The sequence below is a fragment of the Aquarana catesbeiana genome, linkage group LG07 (genome assembly GCF_042186555.1).
Source record: "Aquarana catesbeiana isolate 2022-GZ linkage group LG07, ASM4218655v1, whole genome shotgun sequence".
In the NCBI taxonomy this organism is placed as follows: domain Eukaryota; kingdom Metazoa; phylum Chordata; class Amphibia; order Anura; family Ranidae; genus Aquarana; species Aquarana catesbeiana.
The window spans coordinates 97,305,503-97,327,122 of record NC_133330.1 but is presented as its reverse complement, the minus strand read 5'-3'; the positions used below and the strand labels follow the sequence as shown (position 1 = coordinate 97,327,122).

The window sequence follows — 21,620 nt, the reverse complement described above, 5'->3', positions numbered from 1 at the left end:
AAAGTGTGCTACGGTCAGGATTGCTAGTGCCAGATAGTTCAGACTTCATTTAAGGCTGGATGAGCTGGAGGGTCTCTTCATTACCACAGATCTTGTCTTCAGATCTCCAACACAAAGACAGACGCCACATCAGTTCTGTGCGTCTCTTATTTACCTACACAGGTTTAGTGCATTATCCTCTATGGGAGGGCCATTTCTTATAAATTTTTATAATCTTATCTTTATTTCCAATCTATTTTGCACTGTTCCTTTGGTACTCCCCCCCCCCCATCAGAAGGTATAGTAATATAATCCTATAATGCCATACAGGTGGAGAGGTTCTCTAGGTGAGGCAGCAGCTGCAGAACCTCCTACCAAATAAACAAATGAAAAATAGAGAAAAGGATAAGTTCTACACTGTTGGCATCAGAGTCTACAAACTTAGACCCCTTTCACAACGAGGGCATTCACACCGGAGCGGTGCGCTGGCAGCACGTCAGGAAAAGTCCTGCCAGCAGCTTCTTTGGAGTGGTGTGTTTACCGCTCCTCCACCGCTGCTCCCCATTGAAATCAATGGGGCAGCGCTGGGATACCGCCAGCAAAACACCGCTATTGCGGCGCATTGCGGGCGGTTTTAACCCTTTCGCGACCGCTAGCAGGGGGGTTAGAATGCCCCACAAATCCAACGGTAAACCACAGCTAAAAAAAAAGGTGTTGTAAAACAGTTTTTTTTTTTTTTTAATTTAAATAAAATTTTTTATTTTCAGTTTATAAAGAATACGGTAGAAAAGTCATAAGACAGCATAGGCATATAGGAACACATAACATCTAGAGATTTTGGATTGTTAAGTCAGTGTACACTTACGAGGTCCATTCGGGGATGTATAAAAAGAAAATGGAATTAGTCTCTCAGCTACTGCTTCTTTCAGGAAGACTAACAGCTCAAACCACATTCAGACGATGGAGGGAAATTGCGCTAATAACTCCCCATGTGAAAGCATAATTGAAAAGAAAGGCCTTCTTTAAGGCTGGGTTCACACCGATGTGAATTGGATGCGGTTTTCTCCGCATCAAATTAGCATAGCAGGAGAATATGACTGGCTCCCATGTCTCCGGGGCGGTTGCGGTGCAAACTGCGCAAAAATTCTGTGTGTCTTTACCTCCATTTAGGGTCGAATTCAGGCAAAGATTCTGCTCTGAAACAGAGAACAGGGACAGACAGCGTTGCTGTGCGATCTGTGGCCAGTTTAGGTGTGAACCGAGCCTAAAAGGAGACATCAGGGGTCTAACAGACCCTGAATGCTACTCCTACACCCCACTGATGCCATCAAACACAAAATCGTGCTTTATCACCTTTCCCTGGCCAGTGTTGACGGGGAACAAAAGTTCATTTGTTTGTGGCTCATTCTCTGCTCTACCCGTCATGCCTGGCCCAGGCTATAGCAGCCAAAGCAGGTTTAAAATTAAGCCTTACACCCTTCTCAGTAAAAAAGGGTTAAAGGATTTTGACTAGTCAGACAGCTTGACAATTAAAAGTTCACAGCCAGCATCGAATGAAGGGCAGGATCTGCCAGTCAGATCAGATCTCTAGAAAGGGCTGCCGCAGTCATGAGCTTGGTGATTATTTTTTCAGCTGCCTCGTGGTTTTTAGAAAAAATGATCCAGGCAGATTTAGGCCGGGTTCACACCTATGCAAATTTCTCCACATCCAATTCGCATAGCAGAAGAATGTGAATGGCTCCCTATGAAGCCGGTTCACATATCTCTGTTGCGGCCGTGGAGCGCACAGTACAGAAACGCAGTGCGTCTTTGGCTCAGTTTCAGGGCTGAATTCAGGCATAGAATCGGCCCTGATTCGTAACTGAAATGGGGAACAGGGACGCACAGCACTCCTGTGCGATCCGCAGCCAGCTCCAGTGTGAACCCGGCCTTATATCTGACCAATCACTTTTACGGACCCACCCTGAGAAAGCAATTACATGATCCAAGTTTGAAGCTGGGTTCACACTTAATTTGGATACAGATCACAGCAGGGGTCCGGGGCGTCCTCGAAATGGAGAATCAGGTCTGAATTTATGCCTGAATTTGAATCTGAAACCGAGCCAGACACATTGGACTCCTGTACAATCCGCTCCGTGGCCGCCCTGGAGATGTGTGAAATGGCTCAATTGAGAGCTGGTCACAGTTTCCTGTCATGCAAATTGGATGCAGGGAAACCAGCATCCAATTTGGCATTAGTGTGAACCCAGCTTGAAAAGCTACAGTGGAGGGCAGAAGAGACATGTAGGGGGTGGCAATAATAGACCTGTCCCCTGCTCGCCCTAATCACACAGGTGTCCCATTAGCCTGCCGCTGCCGCCCATGATAGCAATAAATGGAAAAAAAACAAAAAATTTATTAAGTGCCCTAGTACATACCCAATTGCAAACATGTGCTCTGTGCATGTCTATGTAAACATAAATTGCCCCACGCATGTGAGGTATCACCCTGAACATCAGAGTGAGCAGATATACACTTTAAAGCTAATGGATTAAAGCCATATCTGTACTTACCTGCTCTGTGCAATGCTTTAGCACAGAGCAGCCCCGATCTTCTTCTGGGGTCCCCCACCAGCACTCCAGGCCCCTTATCTTTGTCAGGTGCCCCCCAGGGAAAGCCGCTTTCCATGGGGGAATCCATGCGTGCTCACTGCTGAGCCCACTGCTGCTTCCATTGACACAGACAGCGGGACTCTGCCCCGCCCCCGTCACAGGATTTGATTGACAGCAGCGGGAGTCAATGGTCCCTGCTAATATCAATCTGTCCAATGAGGAGACAGCGGAGGGAGATGCTGCACTTGTGCGCATCGCTGGATGGGATCAGGTAAGAGAAAAAAAAAGTGGGGGGTGGGGAGGGAGGAGGGGTCTGGAGCACAGAAGGATTTTAATTTTAATGTATAGAATGCATAGAACCACTTTAAACTGATAAACTGTGAAGGCTATTAAAATGTTGCCTGTGGCTAATTTTGGGTACCATAGTTTTTGTGATTCCAGGGGCATGTGCAATTATAAGGCTTCACTTGCTTGGTATCCATTTGCTCCACGCAACCCCATAATTTATACTTTACCAAAAACTGGGTATTGTGTTTGTGTGCACCAGATTTCGTTTTAGTGTATTTTTGGTCTGAAAAACGTGTTTTTGAAAAAACAAAATTGCAACTGCCGCTATTTTTTTCAACAGGGCCTCCGCTTTCAAAAAATTGGGGCCAATTTTAATTAGCAAAACAATTAAAAAAAAAAAAAATGCTCTGTCAAAAAATAGTGGAGAGTTTAAAAAGGGCTTTAAAACACTCGTGGTAGTTGCCTCCAGAACTAACATTTGTGCAAATTTCTGTAACATTTTACACAAATTCCGGCAGTTTTAACTGATGTTACTTTAGAGCCTGGCACTATAGCAGCAACAGATTTTTTGGTGCAGTGACTGACAGAATTCTAAGGGGCGTCTACACCCCCCCCCCCCCCCCCCCAAGTAAGTTTGTAAAAATGAAAGAAAAACAGCAAAAAAATATATAAAAGATTTGAACATTTTGCATGCAAGTAAAGGTGCACCAGAAAGCAATCTGTTGTAAAAACATTTTATTGACCCCATTCAATACACACGGTTCCCACAAAACTTAAAAACGCTACGGTGATAGTGATTCAACTTTTGGACTACCTCTTCTTAAATCCGTACTTCTTTCTTTCATAGAAAAGATCTGTTTTGGAACTGCCCAAATTCACAATTTTAGGACAACCATCCCTCTGAAAGAGAAAAAAAAATAAAAAATAAGATAAACCTTCCAGAGCTGAAGTGCTTAAAGCACTCGATTTGTTCCCATGAGAAAAAGATTAGGATAAAATTACCACTTTGGAGTTGACCTGTTGCCAGGTGATACATATAAAGTTTACAAGTTACTCTAATGTAATAACAGAAATGTGATAACTGCACTGTTAACCCAAATAATATAAAGGGTGCCTGAATGTTTATAAGAACAGATTTAGAATTCACATGGACACATCTTGACCTATTTTACCATACACCAGAGACAAATTGCATGTGGATCAGAGTGTGGTTACCACATCTATGTGCCGAAGTATTTTAGCAACGAAGAGTTCAAAATACTTTAACTGAGAAAAATACCCAAATATCTTTATGGGTGTGCGGCGTGGATCTCCTGGTTAACATATTTTTGCTCACACTGATTACCCTATAAAATACACATTGCAAGAAAATATGTAGTCTGCCACTGAAATGTCTCGATATCTTATGGCATAAATGAAGTACTGTGGAGTAGAGCTCTGTATTGAAAGCAATTACTCAGAGTTGACATGAACAGAACAGGCTCCACACATCTGAACACCACCAGCTAAAATTAACTGACTGGGGTACTGGGAACGGTTTCCACACCACCCACCCAAGCTCCTAAACACACAATGCAGCAGAGGACAGCAGGGGCGGCTAAGAAAAATCCCTACCAACCTGTGCAGCAGATTATATCCGCGCACCCTTCTCAGATACAGACTTCTCCAGCCAAGATGGCACCAGGACAGCGAGATGCAGCAACAGCCTGCCAGAGCTCCATGCTCGACAAAACCACACAGCTGCAGAGACAGGATGCAGCAGCTCAAGATCCCTTATCTCAGGCACAGGATGAGTAGCCTGCCACACCACGTGGTGAGCACTCAGCTCACCATCCTCATCCTCCACCTAAGGCAGTATTACTTTGATATCTGTAGTATCCGCTATGGATAAGAATATGGCTGAATTAGACCTAAGTCAATTAAGTCCTGTACATCAGGGGTCCCCAACCCCTGGGCTGTGGACAGACTGCAGGGGCACTGTTATGGAGGCTGTGATTTCTAGGGGCACTGTAATCATTACAGTGCCCCTTTTACAGTGCAGTCCCCATTACAATAATGTAAAGGGGCACTGGGATGTCAAGAGGACTGGGATGTAAAGGGGCACTGTAATGTGAAGGGGAATGGAGGACACGGTGGGACTGCTTTAAAAAAGGGGGAACTATGCACGCTGATATTAAAAAAAAAAAAAAAAAAAAGGGGGGGGAGGGGGTGGTGGTTTGTGATACAGGCTACCACCTACCCAGGAAATGCTGTTTTCAGTACTTTTACAATAAGAACTGTCCAAAGCATGCTCCATCATGGTCTGGGGTGGTCAGTGGGCGGATCGCCCCTATGCTTCGGCATATATATTTTTTTTTATTTCTTTTGGCAAAGATTTCTTCATCCACACCAATCAATGTGAATGGGGGAAACTGTTAGGTTTCAGTGGCTGAACGAAAAAAAAGTACATTGCATGTATTCTCGTTAAAAGTGGGAGGATGCAGGGCAGTATGCAGGTCATTTAACCACTTCAATACAGGGCACTTATACACCCTTCCTGCCCAGACCAATTTTCAGCTTTCAGCACTCTCGCACTTTGAATGCCAATTACTCAGTCAAGTAACACTGTACCCAAACCTAATTTTTATCATTTTTTTCACACAAATAGAGCTTTTTTTTTGGTGGTATTTAATCACCACTGGGTTTTTTATTTTTTGCGACATAAGTGAAAAAATTTGCATACATTTTGAAAATAAAAACTTTTTTTATTTTTTATAATAACATTTTGCAAATAATGAATTTTTGTTCATAAATTTGAGCCAACATTTATAGTGCTACATAGTATGTATAGTATACTGCTTGCACAGAATAGGCAAAAGGTTGTACAGAGTCCAAGATGGATGAAACTTTAACCACTTGCCGACCCCTCACTGCAGTTCTACTATGTCCCGCTATAAGTCGCTGATCGCCGCCATTACTAGTATAAAAATATATATGTAAAAAAAAAAACAAAAAAAAAAAAAACGCACAGTATATATATATATATATATATATATATATATATATATATATATATATCTCAGTTTGTAGACCCTATAACTTTCATGCAAACCAATCAATATGCACTTATTGGGATTTTTCTTTTACCAGACATGTAGCAAATACATTTTGTCCTAAATGTATGAAGAACTTAGAACATGTAAAACTTATGTAGGGAGATTTGTTTAATCTCTGTGTATCATCTGAGGCTGTTCACTTCACTGGGTATAGGAGAGACTTTACATCTACTTTAAACTGGCTGTAAACCCTTACAACACGCTCCCAGAAGCCATCACAGACCTTGAGGGGGATAGTACACACACGCTGATAAAAGACCCGATACCCAAAGTCTCAGCCCACCAGAGATAGGGTCCATCATGCTTTGACTGTGCCTAGATCTGATGGCTTACCAAGAGATGTAATAGTAATGCCAATTTCTCCATGGAAATACTAACCAACTCCTTGCTGAGATAGCCCCATCCAAAATCCAGAAGAGAACTTGAAAAACCTTACTCGCCCAATTACTGAACCAAAACATCAAATACTGCTGGGCTTTCCCATTTCACACATAAGAGAAAGACTTACTCTTTCTCCAGTCTCGAAGAAGGAGAAAAGTTCTACTGAGCTTAAATTTCCAGGAACCCATCCAACTCGAATCTCCAACATTTTGATATATATCAGCTGTCCCCTATATGGTCTCAATCTAAAAGGCCATCTCAGAGAAGCGCCTCGTCTGTCACCTGACCCTCAGGACAGTAATTCTCCCTAGAACTGCTACTGAATATTTACAGTACTGCTGGGCCATTATCTATTCCTTTCCTTATACCTCCTATCTCACCCCTCTTCCCAGGATCCTGTAAGAAGTCCATGATCAAACTAAACGACTAATCGACATCTCAGCAAGACATTCTAACTTGGATGCAAAGGGTAAGAGACAAGGTATGTTATTGTTTTTAGACCTGCGATTCACTGTCATGAGACTCCTTTATGCGTTGGAACGATATGGGTTTGTACCTAATTTGACGCATTTATGGATGTTATACAGCAAACCCACAGCCTCGTTGATGGTAAAGCATTTCATACTTGGTGGACACGTCCAAATCGAATGCAATTTTAGATTGGTAAGAGTAAATAAAATTGTAGGTACCCAAGTCAACCTCACAAAATCCCTATGGCTTCCCTGTAGCATCAGAGAGGGGTGGGGCCACCCCCCTCTGATGCACGGGGACATCCGAATGGCTTCCCCGTAGCATCAGAGGGGGGCAGGGTCACCCGGTTACATCATCGGGTGGCCCCGCCCCCTCTGACGCTACGGGGAGCCATAGGGATGTCCCCGTGCGTCAGAGGTGGGCGGCGGGGGGGGTCACCCGGGGACGTCACCATGTGGCCCCGCCCTCAGTTATACAAGAACTGTCACCTGCGAGGATACGTCATACGGCGAGTGCCTCCCATGGAGGCAGGTCGGTGCGAAGAAGACTTCGTGGGACATTTATATTTTTTAATTAAGGACTTGTCCCAAGCCGTCTCATGTTATTTTTACCATTTTGTCACTTTTTTTTTGTGAAATGGTAGGGGTACATTTGTACCCAGTTACCATTTCACATGGGGGGGCAGGCCGAAATCCGGGGGTCCAAATTCCGATAAGTCCCCCGCCCGCAGACCCCCACAACCACCGGGCAAGGGTTGTGGGGATGAGGCCCTTGTCCCCATCAACATGGGGACAAGGTGCTTTGGGGGGCTACCCCAAAGCACCCTCCCCATGTTGAGGGCATGTAGGCTGGTACTGTTCGGGCGGGGCGCTCTCGTCCTCGTCCCCCCCCCCCCTTTCCTGCGGCCTGCCAGGTTGCATGCTCAGATAAGGGTCTGGTATGGATTTTTGGGGGACCCCCATGTCATTTTTTTTACATTTTGGCGCGGGGTTCCCCTTAAAATCCATACCAGACCTGAAGGGCCTGGTAATGGACTGGGGGGGGGGATCCCATGCCGGTTTTTTTCAATGACTTTTTACCTGTATTGCTGAGACTCGACAATTTATTATAGCCGCGAGTAGTTTTAAATTACTTTTTTTCCCTTTAGAAACGTCATTTTGTGCAGGGACTGTTCTAAACACAGGAAACGCTACTTTACAGGCATACTATAGACATACCCAGGTACGAAATTTAAAGGAATGTTTCACTTTTATTTTTTCACTTTAAGCATTATTAAAATCACTGCTCCCGAAAAAACAGCCATTTTTAAAACTTTTTTTTTTGCATTGATACATGTCCCCTGGGGGACATGTTAACCATTAAAATTAGCACTTTTGATTTCTCCAACAGACTTTTAAAGGGTGTTCCGCGGCTTTCGAATTTGCCGCAAACACCCCAAATTGTTTGCTATTCGGCGAACAGCCAATGTTAGAGTCGAACTCATGCAGCTGCACTGAGAGCCGAGCAAGCGAACATCGGCGATGGCTCGGTTCTCACAGCTCCCCGAGCAGAGAGCTGTTGACTGTCAAATCAGCAGCTCTCCGAACTGCCCCCCCTCCCCCTATGCTTACTGGAGTGCTGAGCTGTGGAGGGGCGGGGAACGGCAGTCTCAGGCTCTCAGCAGCTCACAGAGGCTGAGACAGGTATCAGTCCAGGCGCCTGGCAGATTCAAACTTTGTCGTGAAAACGCGGTGCCTGGACAGATTTCTGTGACATCAGCAAACAACATACCTCGCACTGATAAATAAACGGGATGAATTAAAAAAGCTGATGGAACAAGAAACAAAGGAAAAATTTAACCAAATAGCTAAAGAAAGATATCTGTATGGAAATAAGGCGGGAAAGCATTTAGCCAGAATGCTCAGGAAAAAAAAAAGCCCTTAACTTTATAGGAAAGATACAGGATAAACATGGGAAGATGGTGTATGAAACCAAAGAGATTGGGGAAGTATTTAAAAACTACTATAGTGAACTATATACGGAGGAGATTAATGGAGACCAGATAATGGAGGAAAGCAAAAACAGGAAGATAGAGGATTTCTTAAAAAATGCCAAATTAACCAAAATCACAAAAAATGCGAGAGAGGCTCTGGAGAAACCAATCACAGAGGAAGAGATATATAGAGCAATAGCAGATAGTACACAGGGGAAAAGTCCGGGTCCGGATGGGTTCACCACATATTACTACAAGAAATTTAAAGACATACTAGTTCCGAAAATGTGTAAGTACATGAACGGGGTGGGAAGTGAATATGAATTAAGTAATGAAGCGCTTTTCGCTACAATCACCGTAATCCCCAAAGAGGCCAAAGACGCAACTTTATGCGCGAGTTACAGACCGATATCACTGATTAATGTAGATACAAAAATATACTCAAAAGTATTGGCCACAAGGATAAAAGAACTGATGAATGGGGTGATTCATCCGGACCAAGTAGGCTTTATAGCGGGAAGGGAAGGAAGAGACAATGGGGTGAGAACCCTACTGTTGCTCCAGAAGAGAAGGGAGGAGGGACTCCCAGGTCTGCTCTTGTCAAGTGATGCCGAAAAGGCGTTTGACAGGGTGGCCTGGGAGTTCCTGTTTAGAACCCTAGAAATAATTGGAATCGGCCCCAAGATGATAGGATGGATTAAAGCACTCTATAGGAAACCTAAGGCGGCCATTAAGATCAATGGAACCTTGTCGTCACCTTTCGAGATGAAGAGAGGGACAAGACAGGGATGTCCCCTGTCCCCCCTTCTCTTCGTGCTGGCCTTAGAACCCCTCCTGTCAACAATTAGAAATAACCCTGATATTGAAGGATTCAAGGTGGGAAAAGAGGAGCACAAACTGGCTGCTTATGCGGACGACGTGCTCTTCTATATAAGTAACCCCGGAAATACACTACCAAGATTGGTCAAAATATTAAAACAGTATGGAGAAATAACAAACTTTAAGGTCAATATGGGGAAATCAGAAATTTTGAAGATAAAAGTGAGTAAAATAGAGGAGGAAAAACTAAAGAGAGATTTCCAATTTTGTTGGAAAAAAGAGATTAAATATCTGGGAATAATGCTTTCGAACTCCCCGGAAAAGTTATATAGGAAAAACTATATCCATCTCTTAGAGGAAATAAGGAGGGAAGGGAAAAAACTTCAGATAAAACCTCTTTCATGGATGGGGCGTATTAACGCCATAAAGATGGTCCTCTTACCTAAGATCACGTATAAATTCCAAATGCTGCCCATTAGACTCCCACAGGAATATATTAGAAAGCTGAAATCAATAATCTCTAACATAATATGGAAGAACAAAAGATCAAGAATATCTCTCAAGACACTAAAACAAGATAGAGCCAAAGGAGGCCTCGCGGTCCCAGATATCCTAAAATATTACAAAGCAATAATTATGTCAAGAGCAATAGAATGGGCTAGGGATAACCAAGAAAAAAGATGGGTGAATATAGAGAATCACTACAGTAAAACACGCTTAGGATCTATAATTTGGAACCCTCCGAGTCACAGAACGGTAGATGAGGAAACACACGGTTTAACAAAAATAGTTTTAAAAACATGGGAGGTAGCATATAAACAGTTAGATAAGACTTTTAATTCTCCTCTGATAGAATTAAAGGAGAATGAATATTTTGCACCAGGGAAAAGAGATATAGGGGGGAACTGGATAAAAAATGATAAAGTACAGCTTAGAGAAATACTTAAAAAAGGGAAAATAGTCACAATAGCTGAATTGAAAGAAAACACAGACACATGGGTGATAGATGAATGGAGGTACATGCAACTAGATCGCTTCGTGAAAAACTTACCTCAACCAATAAGATCTGGAGAAAACTTGACAGAATTAGAAAAATTATGTTGCGCGGAAAAGACAAAAAATACAATATCTAAGCTATATAAACTATTATTAAAAGTAGAAGAAGCAGAGGTACCCACATTCATCAGAAATTGGGAAAAGGAGTTGGGAACACAAAAAGACACGAACACGATCAATAAAGTGCTCCGTCTAGCCCATAGCTCAGCGACAGATACAAAAACGGCCGAGATGAATTATAAATGCATGGCAAGGTGGTACGCAACGCCAGATAGGATGAGTAAATTCCAACAGGGGAAATCGGCAGAGTGCTGGCGGGGATGTGGAGAGATGGGCACTATGGCTCACTTATGGTGGAATTGCCCGGTAATTAGGAAATATTGGAAAAAAATCTTGAGTTTGATAAAGGAGATTACAAAAATAGAGGTGAAGGAGGACCCATGGGTGGTTCTCTTCCACGGCATAGAAGGAAGTGTGAAACAATATAAAACATCTCTGGTTCCACATCTATTGAATGCAGCAAAAAGATTAATCCCCAAAAACTGGTGGGGAAAAGAAAGTCCAGAGGTGTGGGACTGGATAAATGCCGTGGAAGAGACCCACACCATGGAGCAGTTTTCTTGGTATAAAGAGGAAAAGAGAGAAGCAGACAATTGGAAATGTTGGAAGGAGTTTAAAAAAACATGGAGTTATGCGGAAAAAATCAAGATGTAACTACCCACTAAATAAGACCATGGGCAGTGCACAGGGGTGGGAGGGGGAGGGGGGAGGGGGGAGGGGTTATATATATATATATATATATATATATATATATACACATACACACACACACACACACACACACATATACATACGTGTACGGTTTCTTTGCCTTTTCTTTTTCTCGGCTTTTAGATAGGTGAAACAGAGAGTTTCATAAATAAAGATAAAATTTTAGAGAAGGAAAATTAAGGGTTACGCCTTAATAGGTGAGGCTAAGTTTTATATAATTATTCTATGTAAACCCCTGTCTTGAACCCCCGTGGAAATAAAAATAAATACGCCACAGTGATGAAGAGATAAGAAGAGATACTTATGAGCGAGAAAGCTGAATTAGTCTCTCTAAGAATTTTCTGAAGTGGCAGAGAAAAAAAAAAAAAAAGAAGAAGAAGCAGAGAGCGGACTTAAGCCCGCTCTCTCCTTAAAATGGGTCACAGGAGTGCAAAAACGAATTGCATTCCTGTGACCCATAGGAGAAGCCCAGCCAAACGAGCTCAGGCTGAGCTTTCTCCTTTAATAAAAATTTTTGGAAAAGAAAGTGATGAACTGCATCAAAAGCTGCATTTATGTGGGGTTCAAAGGAAAACTCCACTGTGCATAAAAAAAAAAAAAAAAAAAATTTATATATATATATAATTTTTTTTTTTTTTTTTATGCAAATTCCAATAGATATAGATATAGATATAGATATAGATATAGATTGGAATTTGCCAAAACGTATATAGATAAGCCACAATGCTTCAGAGAACCTCCCTTTAAACAGAGCTAAAAACGGAAGGGTTTTGAGAGCTCAAATTGGCTTTTCGTTTACAGATAAAAAAATAAATAAAAATATGATGAAGCTTTCAAAGAAAACAAACTTTCTGAGAAACATGGAGGAGACTGTGTTATGTTTTGGGGCTACTGTGCTACATCTGGCATAAGTACCTTGAAAATTGCGGGGCACAATGAAATCTGAAGAATATCAGAGTTATGAAGTGAAACACTGCCCAAGGTCAGAAACTGTATCAGGTAATGGGTCTTCCAACAGTATTATGGCAAAAAACACACAGCTAGAAGCACCTAAGAATAGCAAAGAACAAAACATTGGCCTATCCCGAAATAGCATTTTATGAGCCCTGATCTAAATCTGATCATATTTAGAAAAAGCTGGAAAACAGTCTGGAGGAGACACCCTTCAACCTGAGACAGCTGGAGCAGTTTGCTCATGAAGAATGTGCCAAACTACCTGTTGACAGGTGCAGACGTTTCATTAAAGTGATTGTAAAGTCTATTTTTGTTTTTCCTATAAAAATAACAAACACATTATACTTACCTCCTCTTCTCGGGTCCCTCTTCTGTGATCCTGGTCCCTCCCTCCTGTTCAGTGCCCCCACACCAAGTAGCTTGCTATGGGAGCACCCGAGCCGAGTCACAGCTCCCTGTGTCCATTCAGACATGGAGCTCCGGCCCCTCTCTCCCCCGATTGGCTAGCTGACTGATTGGCAGAAGCGGTAGCCAATGGCCTTTTAGAATCTCCGACGGTTGAGACATTCGTGGACATCAATGGACAGAGAGGGACCTCAGGTAAGTGTTAGAGGGGTTGCTGCACACAGGCTTTATCTTAATGCATAGAATGTATTAAGATAAGAAAAACCTTCTGCCTTTACAACCCCTTTAAGACCTACAGAAGGCACTTGTTTGCAGTAACCACCTCTAAAGGTTGTGCAAAAAATATCAAGTTAAGGATCCCATCATATTTGTCCATGCCATTTTCATTTGTCTTTTTAAAATATTCTGTTAATTAAAAAAAAAAAAAAGTCAAAGTTTAATATTGGTTGAATAAACGATGATGGAAGCCAATTATTTGTCGGTTTCAAAGTGCTCTGTGAATGGATAAAGGGAGATTGTGTGAGGTTCAACCTCACCTCTGTTGAAAATATTAATTGTATTCAATAAACAGATACCAGAGATAAAACGATAATTCTCCCGCTCTACAAGACTCTGGTCCGGCCGCACCTGGAGTATGCTATCCAGTTATGGGCACCAGTCCTCAGAAAGGATGTACTGGAAATGGATAGTGTACAAAGAAGGGCAACAAAGCTAATAAAGGGTCTGGAAGATATTAGTTACGAGCAAAGTTACCCCCCCCCCCCCCCCCGACTTCCTGTAACCATTGTGACAATCCAGGAAGTTTCATATCCCATCAATCACTGCCTTACAGGATAGAGTGCGTTTTTCTCTCTGGACCACACCTACCTCTTTTCTGTATAACCTCTTATTTCCAACATTTTCCTACTTCCCCCTTAAAAGGTACAATCTCCTTTAGATCCACCATCAAATATGTAGTGCAAGGACCTGTTTGATTTGATACAAACTGAAAGGATTGTTCAGGTGGGTCCTCCTATTACATGGTTTTGTTAAATCTAAAGGAAATTTTACAATCAGATTGCATAATGTACAGCCAGCTTTATGCAAATACATGGGAGGGAGTGAGTGGAGACATTCAGCGGTTGTTTTTGTAATGAAGCCCAGGGAGGAGGGGAGGCTGTGAACACACCAATTTCACTTTCAAGCCCCATTCACACCTAGCATAGTGGGAGCACAATTCTTTGGCGTGCCTTTCCTGCGATGGGCATAGGGCAGCTCATTGACTGCAATGGGCTTGCTCTATGCGTGACAAATGCAGCAAAAGTAGCTCATGCAGCATTTTGGCAAGTTGTGGTCTGCAGAGTTTTTACTGCTTGTTTTGTCACATTTGGGGTGTTGCTAACAATTAATGGCACCAAGCGCAACACCAGTTTTTTTTTTTGTTCCAGAACGAGAAAGCCTCACTGTAAAACCATCCTTGAATTTAACAACGCCCCTTTAAGACCCTCCCACTGCCCCACTGTGCAGTTTGGCCACCTTCGAGCTGCATGCAGGCAACCTATAGAAGTGAATGCAGTAGCAAAGAGACCAGTCACATATCAAAATTTTACATGTGACTGTCTGTGCAGCCACTGCATCCAGCCTCAGTGCCCATCTGAATGAGTCCCACATCTGCTAAACACCTTGTGTGCAAGGGGCCCAACCCTGGTCATCGCAGGAGAAATTGTAATGTCGAACACCTAAATCCAGCGTAACATGCAAACTAGGTGGTGTATAAAAAGTGGCCATACACTATACAATCTGTACAGAGATTGTACAATCTTTTTTAGATTTACCAAAACTATGGAGGACAAATCCATCTATCCAATCACTCCGAATCCAACTAGGCAGGCCCTTGCCTACATAGTTGTTGCTGCTATTATGTGATTGCTCAGTTGCTTCTCCTGCCCCAGTGTGCACACTCTACCAAGTGAAAGGTCTGTGCAAAGACAAGGAGTGGCACAAAAATGATCCATCAGAAAAAGGAGCACATTGGCCATGTATGGAGGGAGAAAGGTGCCCACTGAAAATGACTGCATTGGAGAAGCATATAACTACAGAAGTGTGCAGGACAGAGTGAGGAAGTGCTACAGCAGCTGATGTATTTGAATGACACCATGTTCCTATGATCTAAGCGTTCTGCTGTCCCATAAGACAGGTCACGGAGGAATTATTTTATAGAAGAAAGCAGAGGTTGAGGTGACACCTGCTCCAAAACATAGGGACAGCTTTTTATTTTCTGCAACAGATATACATCAACATAAATCAGTGCATTTTTATAGCACTGTTCGCTGTATAAATGAGAATGGTCCCAAAATAGCGTCAAAACTGTCCGATCTGTCCGCCGCAATATTGAAGATCGCCGCCATTACTAGGGAAATAAATAAAAAAAACAAAAAAAAAAAAAACCCCACACCTTAAATATATCCCCCATTTTGTAGGTGCTATAACGTTTGCGCAAACCAATGTACTTTTATTGTGATTTTTTTTAACCAAAAATACATAGAATACATATTGGCCTAAACTGAGGGGAAAAAAAAGTTTTTTTTTTTTTTTTTTTTTAATGGGATATTTGATATAGTAAAAAAAAAAAAAAAAAAAAAAAATTGTGTTTTTTTCAAAATTGTCAGTGTGATCAAATACCACCAAAAGAAAGCTCTATTTGTGGGAAAAAAAATGATCAAAATGTCATATCAGTACAGTGTTGTATGACCGCGCAATTGTCATTCAAAGTGTGGCAGCGCTAAATGCTGAAAATTGGCCTGGGCAGGAAGGTGGTGAACATGCACTGTATTTAAGTGGTTAAACTGCACAGTAAGCGCGCAATAAACCAAAGCTCATTGTTCTCTGCTGAATTGCTTACATCTTTCTCTTGAATGGTGCACTCCTTGCAGTAGTAAGCATCTGACACGCCGGGGCCACCACAAATCACACAACGTCCTTGGTAAGATCCATAATTACACTCATCACATATGCGTACTAGCGTACAGGGACGTACATAGGAGTCACATATTACACATTTTCCATCACCTACACAGAAATGTAAATAAAAGAAGAAGAAATTCAACTTTTTAAATTTAGAAAACATCATTATCATACAAATATTTAAAAAAATTATAAAAAGTATCATACAGTGAAATGTATTGGCCGGTTAAGGTTTTTCCCAATCACGACAAAGGATAGCAGCATAATGCAAACAAATTGTATGCTATCCTGCTAGCAATATATTAAATACAGTTTTGCTTTGAAGGTGCATCTAATGCTCTTAGCCAAGCTGAATCGTGATTCTTTTAAAACGTTGGTCACAGGCCTAGATCACAGGATTGCGGGTTGATAAAACTGTCAGTGTGGCAAGTGTTGGGTCGGGGGTGGAGCCACACTGCATCATCAGGGGCTGGGCTGCATGAACCCAGAAGAGGCAACTGGCCGAGGAGATCAAGGCTGGCGGTGTGGGACACAGGCTGTGACACCTGAAGAGCAGATCACCGATAGGCAATGCTAGGTCTGCATTTTTTTTTTTTTTTTAAAAGAGAACCCAGTATAACAGGTAAGGGGTGATATTTCTCTAACTAGCTGCAACAATGCACAACACAAGTGCAGCAGTGTAAGCACATCAGAAGAAAGACCCTCTTGTATAGTGTACAATTTGCATATGTCAGAGACACTTGACTACAGTACTTACATTTTTCGCACAATCTTCCAATCGCTGAAAAAGCAAAGAACACAAAATGTTAGTCTAGGATTATACAGCATTTATCAAGCTATAAAACAGAGTTCTTCAATCAAACTCTTTAACCACTTGCTTACTGGGCACTTAAACCCCCCTCCCATCCAGGCAAATTTTCAGCTTTCAGCGCTGACGCACTTTGAATGACAATTGCGCGGTCATACAACACTGTACCCAAATGAAATTTTTATAATTTTTTTCCCCACAAATAGAGCTTTCTTTTGGTGGTATTTGATGACCTCTGCGGTTTTTACTTTTTGTTAAAAAAAAGTTAAAAACTGAATTTTTTTTTTTTTTTTTTAAATGTCTTATTTTTTTATATTTTGTTATAAAAAATTTAAAACAGGTCATTTTCTCCTTCATTGATGTACGCTGATGAGGCGGCAGTGATGGGCACTGATGGGTGGCAGTGATGGGCAGCACTGGCAGGTGGCACTGATAGGTGGCACTTGTCGGCACTGTTGAGGCAGATGTGCCTCTTCCACTTGGGGACCGATGTCCCTGGCATCCGAGCCGGTGATCGGCTTTTTTTCTACTCGCGCTGTCAGCGTGAGAAAAAAAAAAAAAAAAAAACAATTACCGATCCTTTGTTTACATCATGTGATCAGCTGTCAGTGGCTGACAGCTGATCACATGGTAAGGGGCCGGCCCCTTACATGGATCGGTGATCAGCCGAGTCTCAGTGACTCGGTGATCACAGCGCGCCCGGCGCACAGGGAGCGTGCACAGGGGAGGCCGTCATATGACAGCCTCCCGGGAAAGCAGGTCCGCGCTGTGGCCGTCATCCGGCCATAGCGCGGATAGCAGGTGGTTAATCATATAAACTTTTCCCTGAAGACGTTTATTAATTTTTGTTTTAAAGTGTTACTAATCTCACAACAGTAAGATCAGTCTGTATATGCAGTAAAGCATGCTTGTTATACTCACTGTGGAACCTAAGGGGTTAATCCTCCGCATTGTGTAAAAAAAGCTGTTTGATCCTGTATGCACAGATCTTCCCCTTCTTGCATTGCCTCCAAAATCATGTCTGGATTAGACAGTTACTGGAGTCAGGCTGCACATGCTCAGTTGAGTGTGTATTGCTAGAGTTATCTTTCTTCTTGGGAGAGTGCAGGTGATCAGCACAGGGCCAATGAGCACTGTCCAGACATAGGGTCAGGGGTCCTGCATCCTGCCAGTGCAGTATGAATATTCCTCCTCCAAGCTTTACCAGGCACAAGACTGCTAATGAGAAAAGGTTTATAGTTTCTATTTACTAAAAGAAATGCATTTTCATGTTCTGTGTATTGTGGGAGACCAGATATAGTGAATGCAGGGTCCTGGGTTTAGTAACACTAACCTCTCAAACTACATCAAATTGAAAGACATTTGTGAGGTAAAAGTATTACTTTTTGTACCACCTCCTCCATCCCGTTAGAATGTAAGCTCCATGAGCAGGGCCCTCCTGCCCCTTCGGTATTGAACAGTATGGTAATTGTGCTGCGCAAACTCTTGGCACTATATAAATCCTGAATAATAATAATAATATTATTATTAATAGTACATTAACCCTTTGCTTTTAGCAACTGCAGAAAGAACAGCAACTAAGGCTCCATGCACACTAGGAGCTTCAAAAAAACAAAACAAAAAAAACTCCAGACATTGGCACCTAAAGCAGATTGCAAAGGCAGTGCATTTTAAGCACCGTGGGGGAAATGCGCCAGAAAAAAAATGCTCATATTAAGCATTTTTGTTTCGAGGCATAGCACTTTCTGTGCCGGCATTTAGCAGCAACTAGCTGGTTGTTAAGAAATGGGCCAGCAAACCAGCTGTCTCATTAACAACCATTAACCCATCATCTGAATGTAAAAAAAGAATGCTGGCATAAAAAAAATTAAAAAAAAAAAAAAATGCATGGGGTGCATGGCAGGCCAAGAAAAAAAAAGCTGGGAGTGGGACTAGAACGAGCGAGCCCCCCGCTCAGAATGCACCTTTCCCACACCACATTCTTGTGTGAACTGGCACTAAATGCTAGAACGTGGCGCTATGCTGCCTTCCACTAAATGCTATGGTTCCATCCGAACAAAAATGTAAAAAAAATGTTTCATTGTTTATTATTGGCATTCAAACATGCAAAAAAAAAACATTTAGCTCACTTGTAAAGAACTTCAATATGCAGTGTACCAGAAGTATAATTTTAGTGTTATAAGAAGGTCTCATGCACAGGCACGTTGGTCCACACAGCATTTAAAATATTTTTTTCAGTTAAAAAAAGCATTTCTGTGTCCTGGAGGCACAGGTGGATATAAAGCCCGCTACCAGCAGCCTGTCAAAATCAATACCAGGCAAGCCTATCCTGTAGCTCTATGCACAGACGAGTGTTACTCATGCTGTATGCCCCAAACACAGAATTTCAGGATTCCATACATCCCAATATGTAGTGCTGGAATGTATGTACAGCCGCTATCTATTACTGCAATTCATGTGAAGAAGGGGAGGTGTTCTGCAGTTCTAATGCTTCCTGTCCTACAGCGACAATGCTACTGCCTCACAGATATACTACAGTGGGTAGCGTCCTTTCAAACAGATTATAGAGGTCAGCAGACACTGATGCAGTGCATTTCACATTAGATTTGAAGAGTATTTTATTTGCCCTCAGTCACATGGGCTTAGTTCGCACCATAGAAACACAGTCTGGACGCGTTCAAGATGCTTTTCTGCATGCGCATTTTTGATGCTTTCCAGTGCGTGTTTTCCCCCTCTTTTATCGTAGCCTCCCTGGCGGTTTTCCCGAGTGTGGCTCGGGGTTAAAATTCAGTACCATTAGCGGTAACCCCGAGCCACACTCGGGATCGCATTGCAGGATCCTGGGGCGGCGTTACTTACCTTGTCCCCGGGATCCTGCGATGTCCCCCGCAGTGTCCGAGGGCTCCATCCTCCTCCGAAGCCTCTCCGTGCCAGGCTCCGTTCCCTGCGAGCGGCGCGACGCACGGGGGCAGAGCCTGGCGGCAAATTAAAAAAACTGTCAAAATCATAACACATACAGTACTGTAATCTTACAGATTACAGTACTGTATGAAATGATTTCACATCCCTTTTGTCCCCAGTGCTCTGGCCCATGCCCTGCATGCAGTTTTACATGATATACACTGTTCTTTCTGCCTGGAAACTGGAGATTGTCCATAGCAACCAAAAAGTGTCCCTTTACGTCAAAAGTGGCTTTAGACCAGCTAGAAAACAGCGATAATAAATTAGAACACTTGCAGAATTGAGCGATAGTGAATTGTGGGGAAATTTATTTTATTACTATTTTTTTTAATTTTTTTTAATTATTTATTTTTATTTATTATATTATAATTTATGTTTTTGTGTTTCAAACTTTATCATACCCGGGATATCTACTAGACTCTGGTTTGGACAGATTTAAGTGTGTTATTGTTAAGATTTACAGACCTACAATATAAAACGTCAAATTTCCATGCAAAATAATGGTACCGCTTTCAGCACCTAAAATCCGAAATAATCATACCGCCAGGGAGGTTAACCTTAAATAAAGGACATGTGTGTTCCAGTGTGTTTAGGTGCATTTTTTTATGCTTTTTTACAGCGTTCCAGTAGTCACCACATACAGTCCACTGCAGGAAAAATGCAGCATGTTCTACTTTTTTTTCTGGAACTGGAATGCACTGGTGTGAACTATGCCATTAAAACCATATAACCTACTTTCCATGCGTTTTGGATGCAGAAAACAAAGAGCACCGGACTGCATGCGGTGTGATGACACTTACTGATCGGTACAGCCGTGGAGACAGCCACCTTTATACACCTCAGAGGGGTAGCTGGTCTGTGCGGTCAGCCTGTTTGGATCAATGACAAGTAGATGTCTGCACAGATCTCCATACACAACCTTGGCGGTACATCTGTGTGGGACCAATGCATGGCTCAGAATGCAGACTATTTGGTCCTGCAAGGATGTACACAGTGGCAGCAAATTGTGGTGGGATAACAATGCACCCACAGCCACCCACTCCCAGGTCTGTTACGAGCCCAGCGCTTAACCCCCTCACTATATGGAGCGGGCAGCACTTTCCTCCAGGCGACGGCTTCCGCTGTGCATCTCCTCCCCCCTGGCCAATTGGAACACTACTCCTTTCGGCCAAATTGGGAAACAGGCCCCGATTGGCCAGAAGGAGAATCAGTGTGACAATAGCAAATACTAATTCGCTATTACCGCACAACTGGGGGGCTCAGTCCTCTGCCCCCCCCTTCGAGCCCACCCTTTTTAAAGCCAAAGAGAGCCTCTGGCTCTAATCACATGCTTTAAAAAAAACCCAAAAATCCACTTTTGGGATCCATGCATCTGGCGCCCCGCATGTAGATTAGGGGGCCGGACACACTGGATAGGGGGGCAGCGCCCGTACATTACGGACTGCCACTGGATGTACACATAGGGATAGGTGTGGGGATATGTGCAACCATCTGCCTGCCATTGATTTAAACAGGCTGACTACACCTCCCAGGTGCATAAACACAACCAGGGACCACTAAACCCACCACTGTGCCCACACATGTGATGGCGGCCAAAGCATTCACTCCTATTTAATCAAAAGGAACACGTGAGCTACATTCATTATGAATGGGAAGCTACAGGCGCCACACAGATATCAAAGCACCTTCTCCGCCTACAACGAGGAACCCTAAGAGGTATCCCAGCAGCGGACTCATCCCAGGCCGCCCACATCTCACTCCAGACCCAGAAAAACTCACCCACTCCGGCTTGTTTCCTGCAAAAGATCAGATCTGGGTGATGCTTCGCCATCTTCCTTCACTGTCACCCGCAACGCCAACGTGCGCGTTCCAAGCCTCACTATAACATCATCTACTGATTGGCTGCCGAGTACGTAGTGACCTGAATGAGTGTACGCGAGAGACTGTTCTTTCACTTGATTGGACAAAATTTGACTTCCGTTTTCTTTTTTTTTCTCTCTAAAAATTTAATTTGTTTCATATTATCACAACAAACGTTCTAATGAAAAACCACTTCGAAGCTACAGACGCCACACGGATATCAAAGCACCTTCTCCGCCTATAACTAGGAACCCTAAGTGGTATCC

At 42.8% G+C, this 21,620-nt stretch overlaps 1 protein-coding gene and 1 long non-coding RNA gene across 2 annotated transcripts in view; one reads left to right on the top strand and one right to left on the bottom strand.

Moving 5' to 3' along the window:
* The window catches only part of LOC141103190 (uncharacterized), a 74,168-nt gene extending 67,134 nt beyond the window's left edge, over nucleotides 1-7,034 (top strand). Inside the window, exon 3 of the long non-coding RNA XR_012235262.1 lies at nucleotides 6,727-7,034. This is a non-coding gene — a long non-coding RNA (uncharacterized lncRNA). The remainder of the gene's footprint in view (nucleotides 1-6,726) is intronic.
* Nucleotides 3,579-21,406, bottom strand: PHF5A (PHD finger protein 5A). Its single transcript, XM_073592520.1, has 4 exons — nucleotides 21,274-21,406; nucleotides 16,483-16,506; nucleotides 15,664-15,830; nucleotides 3,579-3,758 (listed from the first exon to the last, which is right to left on the bottom strand). Exons 1-4 carry the CDS (start codon nucleotides 21,323-21,325, stop codon nucleotides 3,669-3,671), a joined length of 333 nt encoding a protein of 110 aa, XP_073448621.1. The 5' UTR covers nucleotides 21,326-21,406; the 3' UTR covers nucleotides 3,579-3,668.
* Between the last annotated feature and the right edge of the window lie 214 nt (nucleotides 21,407-21,620).

Excerpts from the sequence above, each read along its gene's own strand:
- PHF5A (XM_073592520.1), bottom strand. The coding sequence starts at position 21,325 with ATGGCGAAGCATCACCCAGATCTGATCTTTTGCAGGAAACAAGCCGGA. Across the intron at positions 16,507-21,273 it reads CAGGAAACAAGCCGGAGTGG|CGATTGGAAGATTGTGCGAA; the intron begins GTGAGTTTTTCT and ends TTGCTTTTTCAG. Across the intron at positions 3,759-15,663 it reads GCACCATTCAAGAGAAAGAT|AGGGATGGTTGTCCTAAAAT; the intron begins GTAAGCAATTCA and ends TTTCTCTTTCAG.